Genomic DNA, 15,006 nt, shown 5'->3' with positions numbered 1-15,006 from the left:
AATGAATGGAACGGAATTTAATAAATAAATTGAATAAACTTCAACTACTGTTCAGTGCACTGATATCAGACTCATTCTGGATAATAAAGTTCACTATTAAATTGTTAAATGCCCTGCATCCATGACATATCTTTGTCACGTCATTACAAGTGTTTCATCACCACATTTGAGTGATCGTTGCAAAAAAATTGTATGTATATATTCTGTTAATGTATATTGCATTCTATATATAGTGCCAGTCAAAAGTTTGGACACATGAATGGAAGTGTGTCCAAACTTTTGATTGGTACTGTACTATAATGTACACACAAAGAATATCGCCGACATGTCTTTTTTTTTTACTCCCAAATAACTGTAAAACAAAAAAACATATCGTTCGGGCTTTAATCATGAGCCTCTTCATTCACACAGTATGCATTTTTATCTGATTAAATTGCAGCCTTTGATAACCACACTAAGCCTTACTGCAATTCTGATTTTATTTTGATTAATCATTCACCCATACATAATAGATACAATTTAAATAGTAAGGGTCAGCTGCAACCTCTTACATTCCCAAATCAAATTTACCACAAATTTCGACCACAACTGTCTTTCCTCTGGAGACACAGGTTTTCGTATTCAAAACCATCTAGTACTTACGCGCCCTGAGGTTGCCCTGGCATCGCTGCCCCCAGAAATCGATTTGGCACTCCTTTATCTTCCATCTTCCTGCTCGGGGGGTTGCTAATGGCAACAGAGAGTGTGAAGTTCTCCAACATGGTGCCGTCCATCTTCAGCACAGCTTGTGAGGCCTGTGCTTCATTCTCATATTCTACATACGCCAAACCCTACAGAGCACAAAATCGCATTAATTATAGCTGCACGATAATGGTTATACTGATAATCTTGCTGATAATGGTTATACTGGATGACTGTATATTTATGTCAATGACAGAGGACTACACACCTTGGGTTTGCCAGAACGGTTGGTGACCAGCCGGATGGCTTTCACTGTGCCATGCTGTTTACAGAGATCCTCCAGTGTCTCTTTAGTGCATGTGTACGGCAGGCCCGAGATAAAGATCTTGTGCTTCTCCATAGCTGTTTGGTACTTGAAAACCTAAGATAAATTATACAAATGATTAACATTAAAAAATGATAACCAATATACAAGAAATCTGCTAGAAATTGTGAACATCAGGGGACACTAAATACCAGGGGCCTGTTTCAGAAAGTAGGTTGCTGTATGTAAGATTGACACCGAGTGGTTGAACTAGGTATTGCAGTCCAAATTCAAAATATAAGAAGAGGGGTTTTTTTTCCACCGGGCCTCTTCTACTCAGACTTGATACACACAAGTATGCCCGTGCCTCTGCACACACTCTACGATGCAGATTATTACGTCAATCATACCATAGCGGACCTCAGCAGACTTTCGCACGTGTAAAGTTTAACACAGGCTTTCTCAAGAGTTTCCCATCTCAGAATAAGTCAACTCAGAGTTCAAGTTTTAACTCCGAGTTGGTTGAACCTCTTTATTGCAACGGGCCCCTGGTCACAAATTGAGTCCTATGCATTCTAATTACCTTGAAGTCAGGATTCTTATTCTTGTCCACACAAGGAGACACATACATGGGCCGCCCATCCACATCCTGCCTGTCCAGTTTCAGTGCCTCGGGTACAGCCAGTCGGTCCTCAAACTGCACATAGCAATAGCCTCTAAACACACCTTTCATTGAAAACACGGGCCGCACCTGCTGTACAGTTCCACAACTCTGAAACAATGTTCGCAGCTTGCCCTCTGGGTCATCCAGATTAAAAGCCAAGTTACTGACGAATACACTATTTTCCTCTTTACGCTGCTCCTTTGATACATCCTGGGATTGTTGCGGTGCTTCAGATGATCGCTGCTGGTTCTTACGGAAACCAGGTGGCTCAGTTTTACGTGATGGAGCTCGTCGGCCGAAAAGTCCACTTTCTGTCTCCATGAGCTCCTCTGTGGCTGTGCTACCAAAGTTGTCCTCCCCTCTGAGCCTCTTGGACGGCAGCTCTGTACACATTTGATATCTCAGTACAGCTTATATCTAAACCACACTGTTAGCTTTTACAAATCGACATTTTGTATGAAAATGACTTGATTTTTTTTACACAACAGAATAGCATAAAAAGCTCTTCATCCATACCTGCATCCTCTCCCCATTCCTCATCATACTCGTCTTCAGCTTTCCGTTTATCCCCCGTTCTGTTTGCTTTCTGGCTCTTTTTTTGGCCTTTTTTATCTGCCTTGGCTTTCCTCCGGTGATCGACTTTCTCCTCCTCATGTCTGGCTTGGAGAGCCTCTTTTTCAGCCACCTGCAGAAACAGCATTCACACTGCTCAAAAACCACAGCAAAAGGACGTGTCTGCATGGCAAACTCACTGACAAATAAATTAAATATGATACATACAGCATAACTGCTCGCTAGTTGATAAATTATTTCTGTTATTTTCATAAGGAAAGAGGATAAATAAAATTAAACTCATGCCAAGTATTTAAAAAAAAAGGCTAGTTAGGACATACTCTTGCTCTCTGATCATTGACTCTGTTGATTTTAGTCTCGGTCTTTTGGACTGCAGCATCCCAGTCTTCCAGAGAGCCTGTGAGAGACAACACCCACGTAAAACCTTAAAAAGCTGGCAACCCATATAAACAGCAATCTATATAAGCATAATTTTTACTCACCCTCCACTCTTTCAAAGTTGAGCAGGACATCACAGACATGCTCAGGATAATCTGATGTACACTGTACAGCTCTGTGGAGAGCCTTCCTGCAGTGAGAAGCATCTCCATATGACCTGATCCACAAACATATAAAAAGAGTTACAACATGCAGCCTTTACATGGCGAGTTTAAAGGTAAAATTAAATCCAAATAATCCACCCTAACTTATTATTAATATGCATCACTCTGAAAAAACAAAACAAAATGCTTGTTTTCATAACATTTTATCAAAATGTATTAAGTTGCTTGACTCCTAAAACTGAATTGATTTTGTCCTGCTGATATAACCAAGATCAAATAACCAAGAAAAATGATATTAAGCAACAGCATTATTGCATAAAACCTCCTTCTGATCCAGTCAAATCGTGATGGGTAAACATTATCCCCACATTACTTGCTGAAAAATTAGCTTCACTCAAAAATACGTTAAACTATTGAAGTCAAATGTGTTGTGAATGCTGTTTCATGTCATCTTTAAAACATATTCATATAACACAATATTCAAAGGCTCCCCAATATAGATTAAGATATTTTTGGTATTTCTGATCTGATCCTGGTTGTGAACCACTAATTAAATATTGTTGGCACCCACCCACCCCACCCTTAAATTAACAGAATGTTTAAATCACAGCAGCATTCAAGCTGCATGAACTCCACAAGACTGTGTAAAACCTGCTAATCATGTTCTCCATCATCATAATTTAAGACTGATCCAAAAAGCATCAATGGAATTGAAAACATCTCAATGGTTGCACAAACTGATGAAAACAACTGACCTTTCCAGGTTGTAATATTCCAGCCACATGTTGGCATGTTTTGCATTTCCTTTAGTCATGATGCTGTCCCACAGTTCACGGGCCTTCTGCATGTTCTTACAGTGTAAGGCCTGTTTAAAGCAAATCAAACACAAGCAGCACTGAAACAACTACAGACAGACTGTAATCAGCAGAACAACATTAGCTAATGGAGGATGGACAGATGCAACAGTTTAGGGTTTCCTCACCTCTATCCTTGCCCAGATTTGCATTATTGTGCAGGACAGATCTCCACTTTCACTGAACCCTGAGAAGTGAGATAGTAGTTACATGTGCCCTTTTTACTACAAGTGTGTGCTCTCATGCCTCATAAAAACAGACAGGATACTCACTCTCTTCTACATCCTGTTTCAGGTAGTCAAGGGAGCGTGCAAAAGCTGCCCGCAGCTCATCCAATTCCCTGCTCCATTCTGCAATAATCAACAAATCCATCAATAATAAATCATCAAATTTACTCATATGATATCAGCAGCCAAAACTTTGAGAATGTTAGAGCAGATCAGTAATAAGACAGAAAAAAAGGTATATGATCTTACCTTTGCTGAAATCAACACGTCTCCTCAGGTAGTCCAAAAAAGATTGCCAGATTTCTACATAATCAGTCGCCTGGATGAATCCTGCGTTCAGGGCCTTTTCAAAAACATCTGAGAAAAAATTAATTGTAATGCTTGTTAAATGTCAATTCTTGTGTGTTAAAATCATTTGTTCCATTCCTGAAAAAAAATTATTGCATTCATAAACTGAATCAATATTGCTAACAGTGTTTTCATATTTTTTGACCATTAACCATGACTGCTATTCATTCATACCACGTACTCGTCCAACCATTTTATTAGGAACATTGGTTCAACCACTTGTTTATGCAAATATCTAATCAGCCAATAAGACAACCAACTCCACGTCCATCCCCTTATGACCACACTGTACACATCTTATGATGGCTACTTCCAGGATAATACTACATGTCACAAAGAATGGGAGATTTGCATTATGGATGTGCAGCTGACAAATCTGCAGCAAATGCGTGATGCTATCAGGTCAACATGGACCAAAATCTCTGAGGAATGTTTCCAGCAACTGGAACATCTGCCACAAGAAATGAAGGCAGCTGAACCAGGTACTAGCAAGATATTGCAAATAAAGAGTGAGTGTAGGATTTTCAAAGACTTCACAAAAATGTCCAACCATCATTGCGATTAGCATAACTAGAATAAGATGTTTTAATTCCTTGATACCCCCCCCCCCCCATTTTACCTGTCACTGTTTGATGGTCAGCTCCATGCCTCTCTAGAGCCAAAAGATAGCTCTTCCACAGGCCCATGGTCCAGGGACAGTTCCTGACGGCTCGCTCATGAGCAGATAACACTAGGTCTTTAATCTTCAACTGACGATCCTGTGGCAGGACAGAAAAAACTATTATAAGTCACATAATCATTTGTGCATTTTTTTCAAACATTAAATTCACCTAAACATTCTGAATAGTTGAATACTACGGTTCAAAAGCTGGCTTGAACAGGTCAGAACATCAGAAAATATAGAACATGTTTCAGACAGATGCAGAGGAAATGAGAATAACTATACTATGTTGTTCTAGAAACATGTCTGCACCCTCAGGTTTCCAATTAATTAGGGAAGGAAATCATTATCTTGATTAAATCAAACAGCTGAATGGAAAGAGATTGCCACAGCTCTTCTTGCTTGTTTACCTACTAAAGGACTTTTCATATTAAATTCAAAAACAGCAGATGGCCTGCTTACAGCAAAATGTAAACAAATATACATCCGGATGAATCACAAGCAAATTCACACCAGGTACAACCAAACCAAGTAAAAAAGATTATATATTTTTATAATAAATAGCAGCATTAATATCTTTTCACAGACCTTTTCACACCAGCAATACTGATGTGAAATACACACATGCACATATACAAATATATAAAAGAGCAACTTTTTGATGAAAGGTCTAATAAAATAGAATACTCTTTCCCAGTTTGAATAAATCCATAGGAATCCATTTCTGTCTTGAATAAACAGGCCTCAAGAAATACAGAAGCTTAAGGTCATAGGCTATTTTACAGTCTTTTTGTCTTCTGCACCAAAGCCACTGAACATGCTTCAGAAAGTGCAGGTGTGAGTGTGTGATGAGTAGTCCATAATTATTATAATCCACCTCCAAATCTAGCACTGCAGTTCTGCTGACAACGTCATTTACAAGCACATCTGTTGCTCAAACATTACATGTAACATCGAGCTAAAGGAGACACTGAGCAGGGAATCGCTCCGCCATTGTAAGAAAAATTTAATTACAGCCACCATAAATCTGTCTGTGGGAAACTGCCTTACATCAATAATCATTCAGCAAAATCTACAAATGGGATAGATGCATAAAATCTCTGCTTTGCACAACTTACGCCAACTCAACATCTGCTCACTGCCCTTCAAAATGACAATCAAAGACTGAATGATGATATTTGCTGAAGAATGAATCATGGTTGCATTGTTCTTTAAAGCATACCAAGTTTGTTAGTAGGGATGAGCAATTGAAGTGGTAAAGTATGACAGATAAAACTAGCCAAATACTCTAGCTGAATAGGTGATGAACAGATGTTAGTTAACAGAATAAAATGTTCATTCTTTCCTATGGAAACTGATCCAACACTCGATCCTAAAGTGGTGCAGGCCATCAGTTACATAGGAGGCTTTAGATAAAATACAGCACTTTGCAAAACCAAGTAATAGCCCCCTATATCCATTAGGCAAAGCAGCTCCGTGACTCACAGTGTTTGGTGCATAAAATTTAGTTAAGCATCTCAATTTAATCACCTAAGAGACTACAAGCATGAAGGCTCGATTTAATTACTTCACACATCCATATCTGCCAGGAATTCAACTGCCTGAATGAGCTCCACCAACACACTCTAGCACATAGACCTTAATGCAGAGTTCATTAAATTCAGTCATTGAATCAGAAAGCACAAATGGATTGCAGCTTTGGCTGCTAATATGGGGAGGTGTCATTCTCTCCACTTCTCGCTCTCATTTTTCTCTCCCTACACACCTCCCACCATCTCTCTTTCTGCCTCGTTAACTCGCCGTTTTCCTCCCTCTCCCTCGCTCCATCTGGTGAGGTGCTGGCTCTTCTAATATGTTCCCAGCTGCAACTAAACTGCTGCGAATTTGTGGCTTGTGCATCTCATTACCATCCTATTAAAGCAATTAATGTGTTTCTGAATAAACGGAGGGAGGAGTGGGATTGGCACATGTGTGGATCATTCAGTTTGTGAGATGTGCACAGTGCTGTTTTGTAAAAGCAGACAAGTGCTTACGCGAGTCGCTCACCAGATATGCGGTGTATTTGATCCACAGGTCCGGCACAAGGCAATTTTCTGCCAGCGCCCGCTCAAAAATGATCTGGACACGCGCTGGATCTCCTTCCTTTATTTCAAAATCTATGTAGGCTTGATACTCTGCCAGCTTCGGAGGTTCAGAGACCAGCTAGAAATTTAAAAAAAAGAACAGCGTTAAAAAGCTCAAATGAGAAACAACATTTTGAACGTAACAGGGAAAAAAAGTCATACAGAATATTATATTACATATTACAGATATTACATCTGTTGTAATGAAAAGAGTGCAGGAGCACTTATTATTGTGGAGTTTAATTTGTGGCTGGGTAATTTAAGTGCCACATGGGCAACACAGCTGAACTAACAACAGCCATGTCTTTCAGCAATTCAGACTATTCGTGAAGTACAGTGTAATTCAATGCGCTATTAAAAATCACTTCTTTCCAGGAACATGGGCACAGGCTTCGCTTTTTTTATAGCAACCTCCTCAGGTTGAATTTGTTCTCTGATTTCAGTTCTTCCTGTTATTAGAGTGAATTATTAATATGAAAATATGCAGCTTAAATAACAGAATCTAAGTGTTAATTTCTGGGAACTGCTTTACTGCCACACAAACAGGGTCGCTGTATTTGTCAGGCTGAAGTCTACAAGCTTGACTACAAGCTTTAAAGTCAGCATTCGATACATATACTCATTTTGTTTCTCTAATGTGCCAAATGTCCAAGAAAAACAGGATATTCAAAGAGGGAAAAAAGGTAGAGCAGTTGATTTTGTCCATCAGGAATCAATTAAATAGTGAAAAGTGTGTGGATTTTGCAGTCAACTGTGAAGGATTTCTGCCATCACCAAATGGTTAAGCAGCCTTAGTGATATCAGCCAAAAAGGAAGTGGGTTCAGAAATGGTTTAATTCTTTAATGTTTTTTGAAAGACCAAGAAGAAAATGAAGAAATAAGGAAACAAAAAAGACCAGGAATGTGTATGTGGCGAGTGGGGCGGGGCCGAGAGGCGTGGGAGCGAGGAGTGAGGCCAGGTGTAGTGATTGGAGATGAGCTACACCTGAGCCCCACCGCTAGTATCGAGTCCCACGTAGGAGATGGAAGGATATAAAACTGGAGTGACGACCGTGAAGGACGAGAGAGGACCAGGCCTGGGACATTAGTTTATGTGTTTGGCTTTTATTTATGCGCACCAGTCGTCCGTGAGGGGCTGGTGCGCTGTTTTGGGTTTATTTTTGGATATTAAAATGAGTTTTGATTGTGCGCCGGTTCCCGCCTCCTTCTTCCCGATGAATATAGAGATTTGTTTGTTACAGTGGTGCCGAAGCCCGGGAGAAGGAGGGACGCGCTGCTGAAGATCCCTCGCCGCTGTGGTGAATCCGCGGTGCCCTCGAGCTGGCGAGGTATGTGCCGCCATGGACGCTCGAGGCGGTGGGCTGGAGCGAGTTGCCGGGGACGGGCGAGCTCGCTGCCGACCGCCCACGACAAGGAGGGGCGGCTGCCGTCCGTGAGGGAGCGGAGGAGTCGGCGCCGTTCGCCAGGGGGCCGGAGCCTGCCGCCTCCGTGACGGAATCCGTAGGGGCAGGGAACGGGGGACTCCTGCCGCTGCCCAAAATCGGAGGAGCCGTCGCCGTCCACCGGGCGGCGGAGGAGTGTCGTGCCGTCCGCCGAGGGCCGTCCAGTGCCACCGCCGGGCACCGCGGAGGAGATCACCCAGCCGGTGGAGGGCCGAGCAGCAGTGCGTCTGGGAACCGGATTTTTTTTTTTTTTTTTTCCTCTCTCCCCTCTCTCGTCCTTGTCGCTCCTCCTTCCATCTCCTTTTCTCTCGCCTCGTCTGTCCTACCCCCAGGTTCCCGCAGGTCCCCGTGAGCGGTCTCCCCCGGAGGGAAGGGGGGGGGGGAGTAGAGCGCAGTCTCGGGAGTACCCCCCGGCCTGCGAGGGGCGATGGGGGTATGTGGCGAGTGGGGCGGGGCCGAGAGGCGTGGGAGCGAGGAGTGAGGCCAGGTGTAGTGATTGGAGATGAGCTACACCTGAGCCCCACCGCTAGTATCGAGTCCCACGTAGGAGATGGAAGGATATAAAACTGGAGTGACGACCGTGAAGGACGAGAGAGGACCAGGCCTGGGACATTAGTTTATGTGTTTGGCTTTTATTTATGCGCACCAGTCGTCCGTGAGGGGCTGGTGCGCTGTTTTGTGTTTATTTTTGGATATTAAAATGAGTTTTGATTGTGCGCCGGTTCCCGCCTCCTTCTTCCCGATGAATATAGAGATTTGTTTGTTACAGTGTAATAAAGTAAACAATTTAGATTTCATTGACAGTTTTTACTGAATAGCTGCTGATGAGCATATGCTTGTGTACAAAGAGCTTTCATTGCCACAGTTGTTTTATTTTATCAGATTCTCTAAATGACACTTGTGTAGACTATTTTGGCTTCAAGCAGGCTACTGCTATAAAATATTTTTAAATCACTTTCACAATCACCATCTTTACCATCACAGCTGCTGCCTGAGACATCATTTCACTTTAAATTATAACAGAAACCTCAAATCAGAAAACCAAATGATCTCTACAGCAGTGAGACAAGTGTGCAGTTACCAAAGCCTCCTCGAAAGGTTTGCATTTCCCCAACTGTTGTAGGGCACGTCTGTAGTGGTGTGTGACCATCTCAGGTACGCCATCTTCAGCCCAATCAGAGTATTCTGCATATGTTCCCTCCATATCTACAGAACACAATATCAACACAAAAAGATCAGAAATCTTACAAAACATTTTCTGTTGCAGGGACACACTGCGTTTGTTCTGTTTCAAAGATGTCTTCCTGTTACTACTGCATTTCTCACCTATGTCATCACTACAAGGTAACTTTCTGACAAAGAAAAAAGGCTATATAAACATGAGCCATGCTGTATGAAAACCTAATCGGTGATCTGGCTCTCATAGCTGAGAGGAATGTGATCAGAGCATTCTCCTCTGCATTTCTGGTGCCAAAACCAGACGGCAATAGAGAAGCTGAAAAAAAAACCTGCTCACAAAACCAGACCATCTGGCTATCTGCAGGCTGCTCCTGTCTCTCCTGTCTCCAGCCTGTGTTACATTGTCTGGCAGTGCTGGTGTATTCTTGACAGGACATATATTACTTGGCTTTCAGAATTTCACATGACAGTAAACCACATGCAACGATCAATATTTTTTGTAACTTAAGTCTAAATCAACCCCATCTGACCAGATTTCAGTTCGGTCTAGACATTGTTGGGAGTTTATTTTATTTCTGCCAAATTGCGCAATCTCATAGTCATAGTCTAAATTCTTTTGGCATCAGTTCTCCTGACCCTTTTTGTCGGTGGACACAAGTTTTTCCGAATATTTATTCCAACACTGAAAAAAAAGAAGAAAAAAAAAAGAATGGGAAAGTGGAGGACTGAAGGAGCAAAACAAGAGAAACAGAACGGATCTCACCCATCAGAGGTACAGCTAGCTGCCGCCTGAAGAGAGTGTGTATGCGTTCCAGCTGAGAATTCAACAACTCTTGCTGTTCCTGTGATGGAGTGCTGCCAGGAGGAGGCTTAAAGATAGAGAGAAGGGGTTAAAACACCCATACAAGACAAAACTAAACAATGCAATCATTTAAGAGATTTATTTAACATCCAAAGACATACTTCTTATTACTATTCATGTGATATTTCATTTAAAGTATATCAGCTTGGCTATTTTTATAACAATTTAATGTCATACTGATATTCTGTATTAAGTCTGAGTAGAAACCCAGAGTAAATACCTGTACTGTGGACAGAATAACAATCTCAAACTCCCTGTAGGCCTCCCAGATTGAAGCTCCTTTAGTCATGTGTAATCCCACAGCAGTCAGCGCCCTCTCAAAGATGGAGCGCACACGCTCAATGCCTCCCTGGGCTCCCATTCCCCCGATGGAGTACTGTACGTATTCCAGCCAGATCTCTGGACCTGTGGAGGAGTTTACCAGTATCTTTTTTTAATATCCCAGCACAGGATTACCTCAAAACAATCCATTTTACAATTAAACAGCAATTACATGCTATTTCTCAAATCATTGATGGTAACAGATGTAGAATTTAAGTAACAGTGTTTTACAGTTAGCTCAAACATTTAATCTATTATTACACTTAGAAAACAATAACAAATTTGACCAAATCTAAGTTTCAAAGAAGTGAAAAATAGGAATACATTTAAGCCACACTTACAGACGTAATCCTTGACAGCCCTCTCAAACAGCTCGTACACTTTCTCACGGTCTGATTCGTCTTCTGTTATGCGAATTTCATCCTTCAGCCAATCCAGCCAAATCTCTGTTCCACCAAACAAATCAGTCAAACAATTAGGTCACACAATACCCATATCACCACATCATAAAATCTCTCCACTCCTTTTGATTATCTTCTCATTATCATGTCCAGTAAATTCATTAGAATCATTATAACCATTCAAATTTTCCTTTAGGGCTGCTGCAAAAAATCCTGTTCCTGCAGATCAACTTTCCTGAAAAGTGATGGGTTCTTAAACCTCAAGAACTAATCAAAAAATAGCCTGGACTCTAAAAGCATTTAATGTTCTTTTACATTATATCATAATATGCACCACTCTCAGTTGCAATATCAGAGAAAATCCAGCTAATGCAAAACGAGAGAACAGAAGAGCGAAACAAATTAAGGATGTCCCACCTTCAGTGAGAGGAAAGAGTTCGCTCATCTTCTGCCTGGCCTTGCGCAGTCTGTGAAGCTTCCCTTCTTGCCGCAGGAGTTTGATAAGGTCAACATGGCAGTTGTAGTCAAACACGTTGATTGACAGCTGTAGAAATGCACATGGGTTGCTGACATTAGCTTTATCATATTCACTTTGTATTCACAAAATATTACAACTGAATTGATTCACCAAGTATCTCGTAGAAGTGCGCCAACTATAGTTTAACATCAGGAAACATGCTAAACTCATTCAGCATCAATAAGTCAATGTGAGATTACACTGTTTGATGCAAAAAGCAAAATCAAGAACCATACAAGCAAAATATCACATGATTGCAATGGTTCTGGAAATATGCAAGGTATGAACTAAATCCTTCTAAACAACATTACTCCTATTCAAATTACTCCCAAACATTTAACAAACTATACATTTGGATGGGAGGATGGCTTCATCTGGACAAGGCGGGCATTCACTGTAGTCTAGCACGCAAGAGTTGGAGACACTGGAACAGCGTCACTACCCACAGAGAGAGAGACTTCGTGGGACCTAAAAACATTGGAATAAATCAGATAATGCCTATCAATGTGACTTCTTGTAATTTATCTACTGAATTCTGCAGGTAATAATTGTAACTTTAATCTCTGCTTTCTTATGTATTGGAGTTGAACACAAACTAGCTGGTGGTTTAGAGATCGGACACACTTCGTTTAGATTACAGCTGCTGCATGACTGTGGTTGTACAGAAAACATCTGTGACTTTAGTTGTCAGGAATTTTTTGAACTGAACAATACAATGCATGCAAATCCACAGAGACTGAACCAAACCTGTGCATTAATCATGGAGAATCACAGATAAAGCTGTCACTCTTGCTGGAATAAAACATCTTAAACCAGTCTAAGCAGTTTTTTTGATCACCTAGCTAAATGTCCAAGTTTTAAATGCTGGCTGGGAAACCTGCCAACATGGCGGAGAGGGTGATATCGAGGGGAGGGACTCTGTATCCTGAAAAGTCTCACCCCTGAAAGTCTTTTGCAACTGCATGTGGTCTGTATCCTAAAACTAATGTGTTATAAACCTGATTCAAATCTAAAGACATAACAGGAACTAACATGTGCGTCTGTTGCTTAAAGCTGCTCCACATGAACCTCCATGGCGTCACCACGCGTCATCAAAACACTCCAAACTTTATTATTGTTTAATTCACATAAATTCTTAAGACATACACGGTCACAAAGCAACATAAACACAGCTAGGTCTGCATTTAGGTGAAAAACATAAGTAAAAAGGCGAAATGAAAGGGCTGTTACTTTGAGGATTAAGACGCAAGTCTTCGCTAGCTCGCTATGGCTTAAGCCTTTGCTAGCCACATTCCCCAGGAACACAGTTATGCATTTCTAAATTGTATAACCCCTGGCCATGTGTTTGGTTGGTTAAGCATGTAGGACCGCTCTAATAAACGGGCTCTACCAAATATATGAAGAGAAAATTCCCTGCAGAGTCGTTCGTGCTGTGTTTCGAGAGCTGCGTATGTTTCGAGAGTCGTTAGCCTCATTCATTCCTCACCTGTTCCTCCAGCCTCTGGATCTCCGCTTCATTCTCCCGCTCGTCCTCGGACGTATCCTCTTCATCTTCCTCCTCGGAATGCTCGACTCCCATCCCTTCTTCTTCTTCCTCTTCTGACTCCATCTCTCGTTCCATGCCCTCAGCCTCCTCTTCGATATCTGGCAACAACGTCTGTTCTTCGTTACCCGTCGCCGCCATGTTGACTACTATCTGCCTGGAAACAGGGGCAGGGCTCGCGCACACACAACACACGAGCACGCGCGAAAAACAGGAGGACTCATGCAAGTCAGAAGGCGGGTCTCGCCAAAAAAAAAAAAAAAAACCGGGGGCGCGTCCCAACTACAAGCATTGGCTGCTGTCAGTTTGGCATTTTTACCTGTGGTCTCTTTCAGAGATAATTTCTGTAGTGGTTTGGAAATCTCTCATTCTTAATATCTGCATTAAAATGTTCACGCTTTTGTCCAAGGCAGCAGTAATAACATATAAACAATGACATTCCGAAACATAGCCTACACATTTCAAATGCATAATAGACGTAAAATATTCAATATTACTCAGTGACAGTGTTGGGGAGTAACTAGTTAACGTAACGGAAATACATAATTTAATTACAAAATAAATTAAATGTAATACTAGCTATTAAACTATTTCTTATGATTTAAAATGATCTCAAAAAAGTAAAAGAGGTGCTAAAGTCTGATTTTCCCATGGCGTGCTTTAAAATTAAATTATACTCCTCAAGTGATGAATTAGTCTGACAGTAGTCAGTGTTGAGTACTGTAAGGTTAACCCTGCCTGCTTTAAAGGTTTTACAATTATTAACTGTTGAACACATTTTTTTAAAGAAATGTATTCTAATCTAAGTATTCAAAAAGTAATTAAATGTAATCAGTTACATTACTTTTAATAAAGTAATTAAGTATTTACACTACTTATTGCAATTTAAACATTAACTTGTTATACGGTGAATTCGCTCCCCCTGCTGATTTAGTTCTGCCAGTTACATGTAAACCGCAATAACAGCAAATATGCAACATACGCATATTGTATGCAAAGATGGACTTCATATGATTTATAAAGCACTATGACTTAGAAAATGCAGGGAGAAACGCCCAATGTTTAGGTACAATGTTTAGAGTGTAGTACTAGGGCTTAATGTTTGTTTGGGCAAAACTGGTGAAATCAATCAAAAACCTGTGTGCATTGAAAGTGTTGAGTAGCCCCCACTCTTGGATTGCATGTTGTGCTAAATATTAATTATAAGGCAGAAAATATCTATACAACGTAATATGAATATCATATGTATAATGTTTCTAGTTTTGATTTTAAAATATGTTTGTGTAATGAGGTGTGCAGTGAAGCGCTCCCCCTGCTGGTTAAGCCCTGTTTATGCAACAGTATTTATTCAGTCAACATGGCGTTAGCGGCTGCAGCCAAGCGCTGTGCATCTTCTGCAATTTTAGGTAGATCTTTGTCATTACCAGAGTTCAGATCAGCCTGCTCTTATCATAAAAAGGTACGTGTAACTTTTTATTATTGTCGATCATGCCACGAGAATTGATCCATTGATTCATTAAGTTGTAGTTCCTAATCGTAGTTGTTAGCTAAGCTAATATTAGATAACTGCGCATGTAAACAATACAGGAAGAACATTGTACATGTCCTACAGTATTTTCCGCAGTCTGTTTGACTATAAAAACACGTCATCGGCTGATATATGAGTTAACATTACATTCATTCATATGTAAGTACATTTAGTTTCGTAATCTACTTGTGTAACTGACCTACAAACTCATCAGTGTTGTCATTCAGTACCTTAAC

The 15,006-nt window shown here is 40.9% G+C and overlaps 1 protein-coding gene across 1 annotated transcript; it reads right to left on the bottom strand.

Moving 5' to 3' along the window:
• Positions 1-622: 622 nt before the first annotated feature.
• LOC113077518 (squamous cell carcinoma antigen recognized by T-cells 3) lies at positions 623-13,427 on the bottom strand. The gene is made up of 18 exons (XM_026249883.1): positions 13,186-13,427; positions 11,600-11,726; positions 11,123-11,227; positions 10,681-10,865; positions 10,362-10,467; positions 9,501-9,625; positions 6,901-7,056; positions 4,813-4,951; positions 4,095-4,202; positions 3,891-3,968; positions 3,747-3,805; positions 3,520-3,629; positions 2,705-2,817; positions 2,543-2,619; positions 2,166-2,334; positions 1,569-2,032; positions 950-1,102; positions 623-830 (listed from the first exon to the last, which is right to left on the bottom strand). The coding sequence occupies exons 1-18, from the start codon at positions 13,381-13,383 to the stop codon at positions 639-641; spliced, it is 2,664 nt and encodes an 887-aa protein (XP_026105668.1). The 5' UTR covers positions 13,384-13,427; the 3' UTR covers positions 623-638.
• Between the last annotated feature and the right edge of the window lie 1,579 nt (positions 13,428-15,006).

Source organism: Carassius auratus, unplaced genomic scaffold (assembly GCF_003368295.1).
Source record: "Carassius auratus strain Wakin unplaced genomic scaffold, ASM336829v1 scaf_tig00022738, whole genome shotgun sequence".
Classification (NCBI taxonomy): Eukaryota; Metazoa; Chordata; class Actinopteri; order Cypriniformes; family Cyprinidae; genus Carassius; species Carassius auratus.
This window is presented reverse-complemented; position numbering and strand designations above follow the sequence as displayed.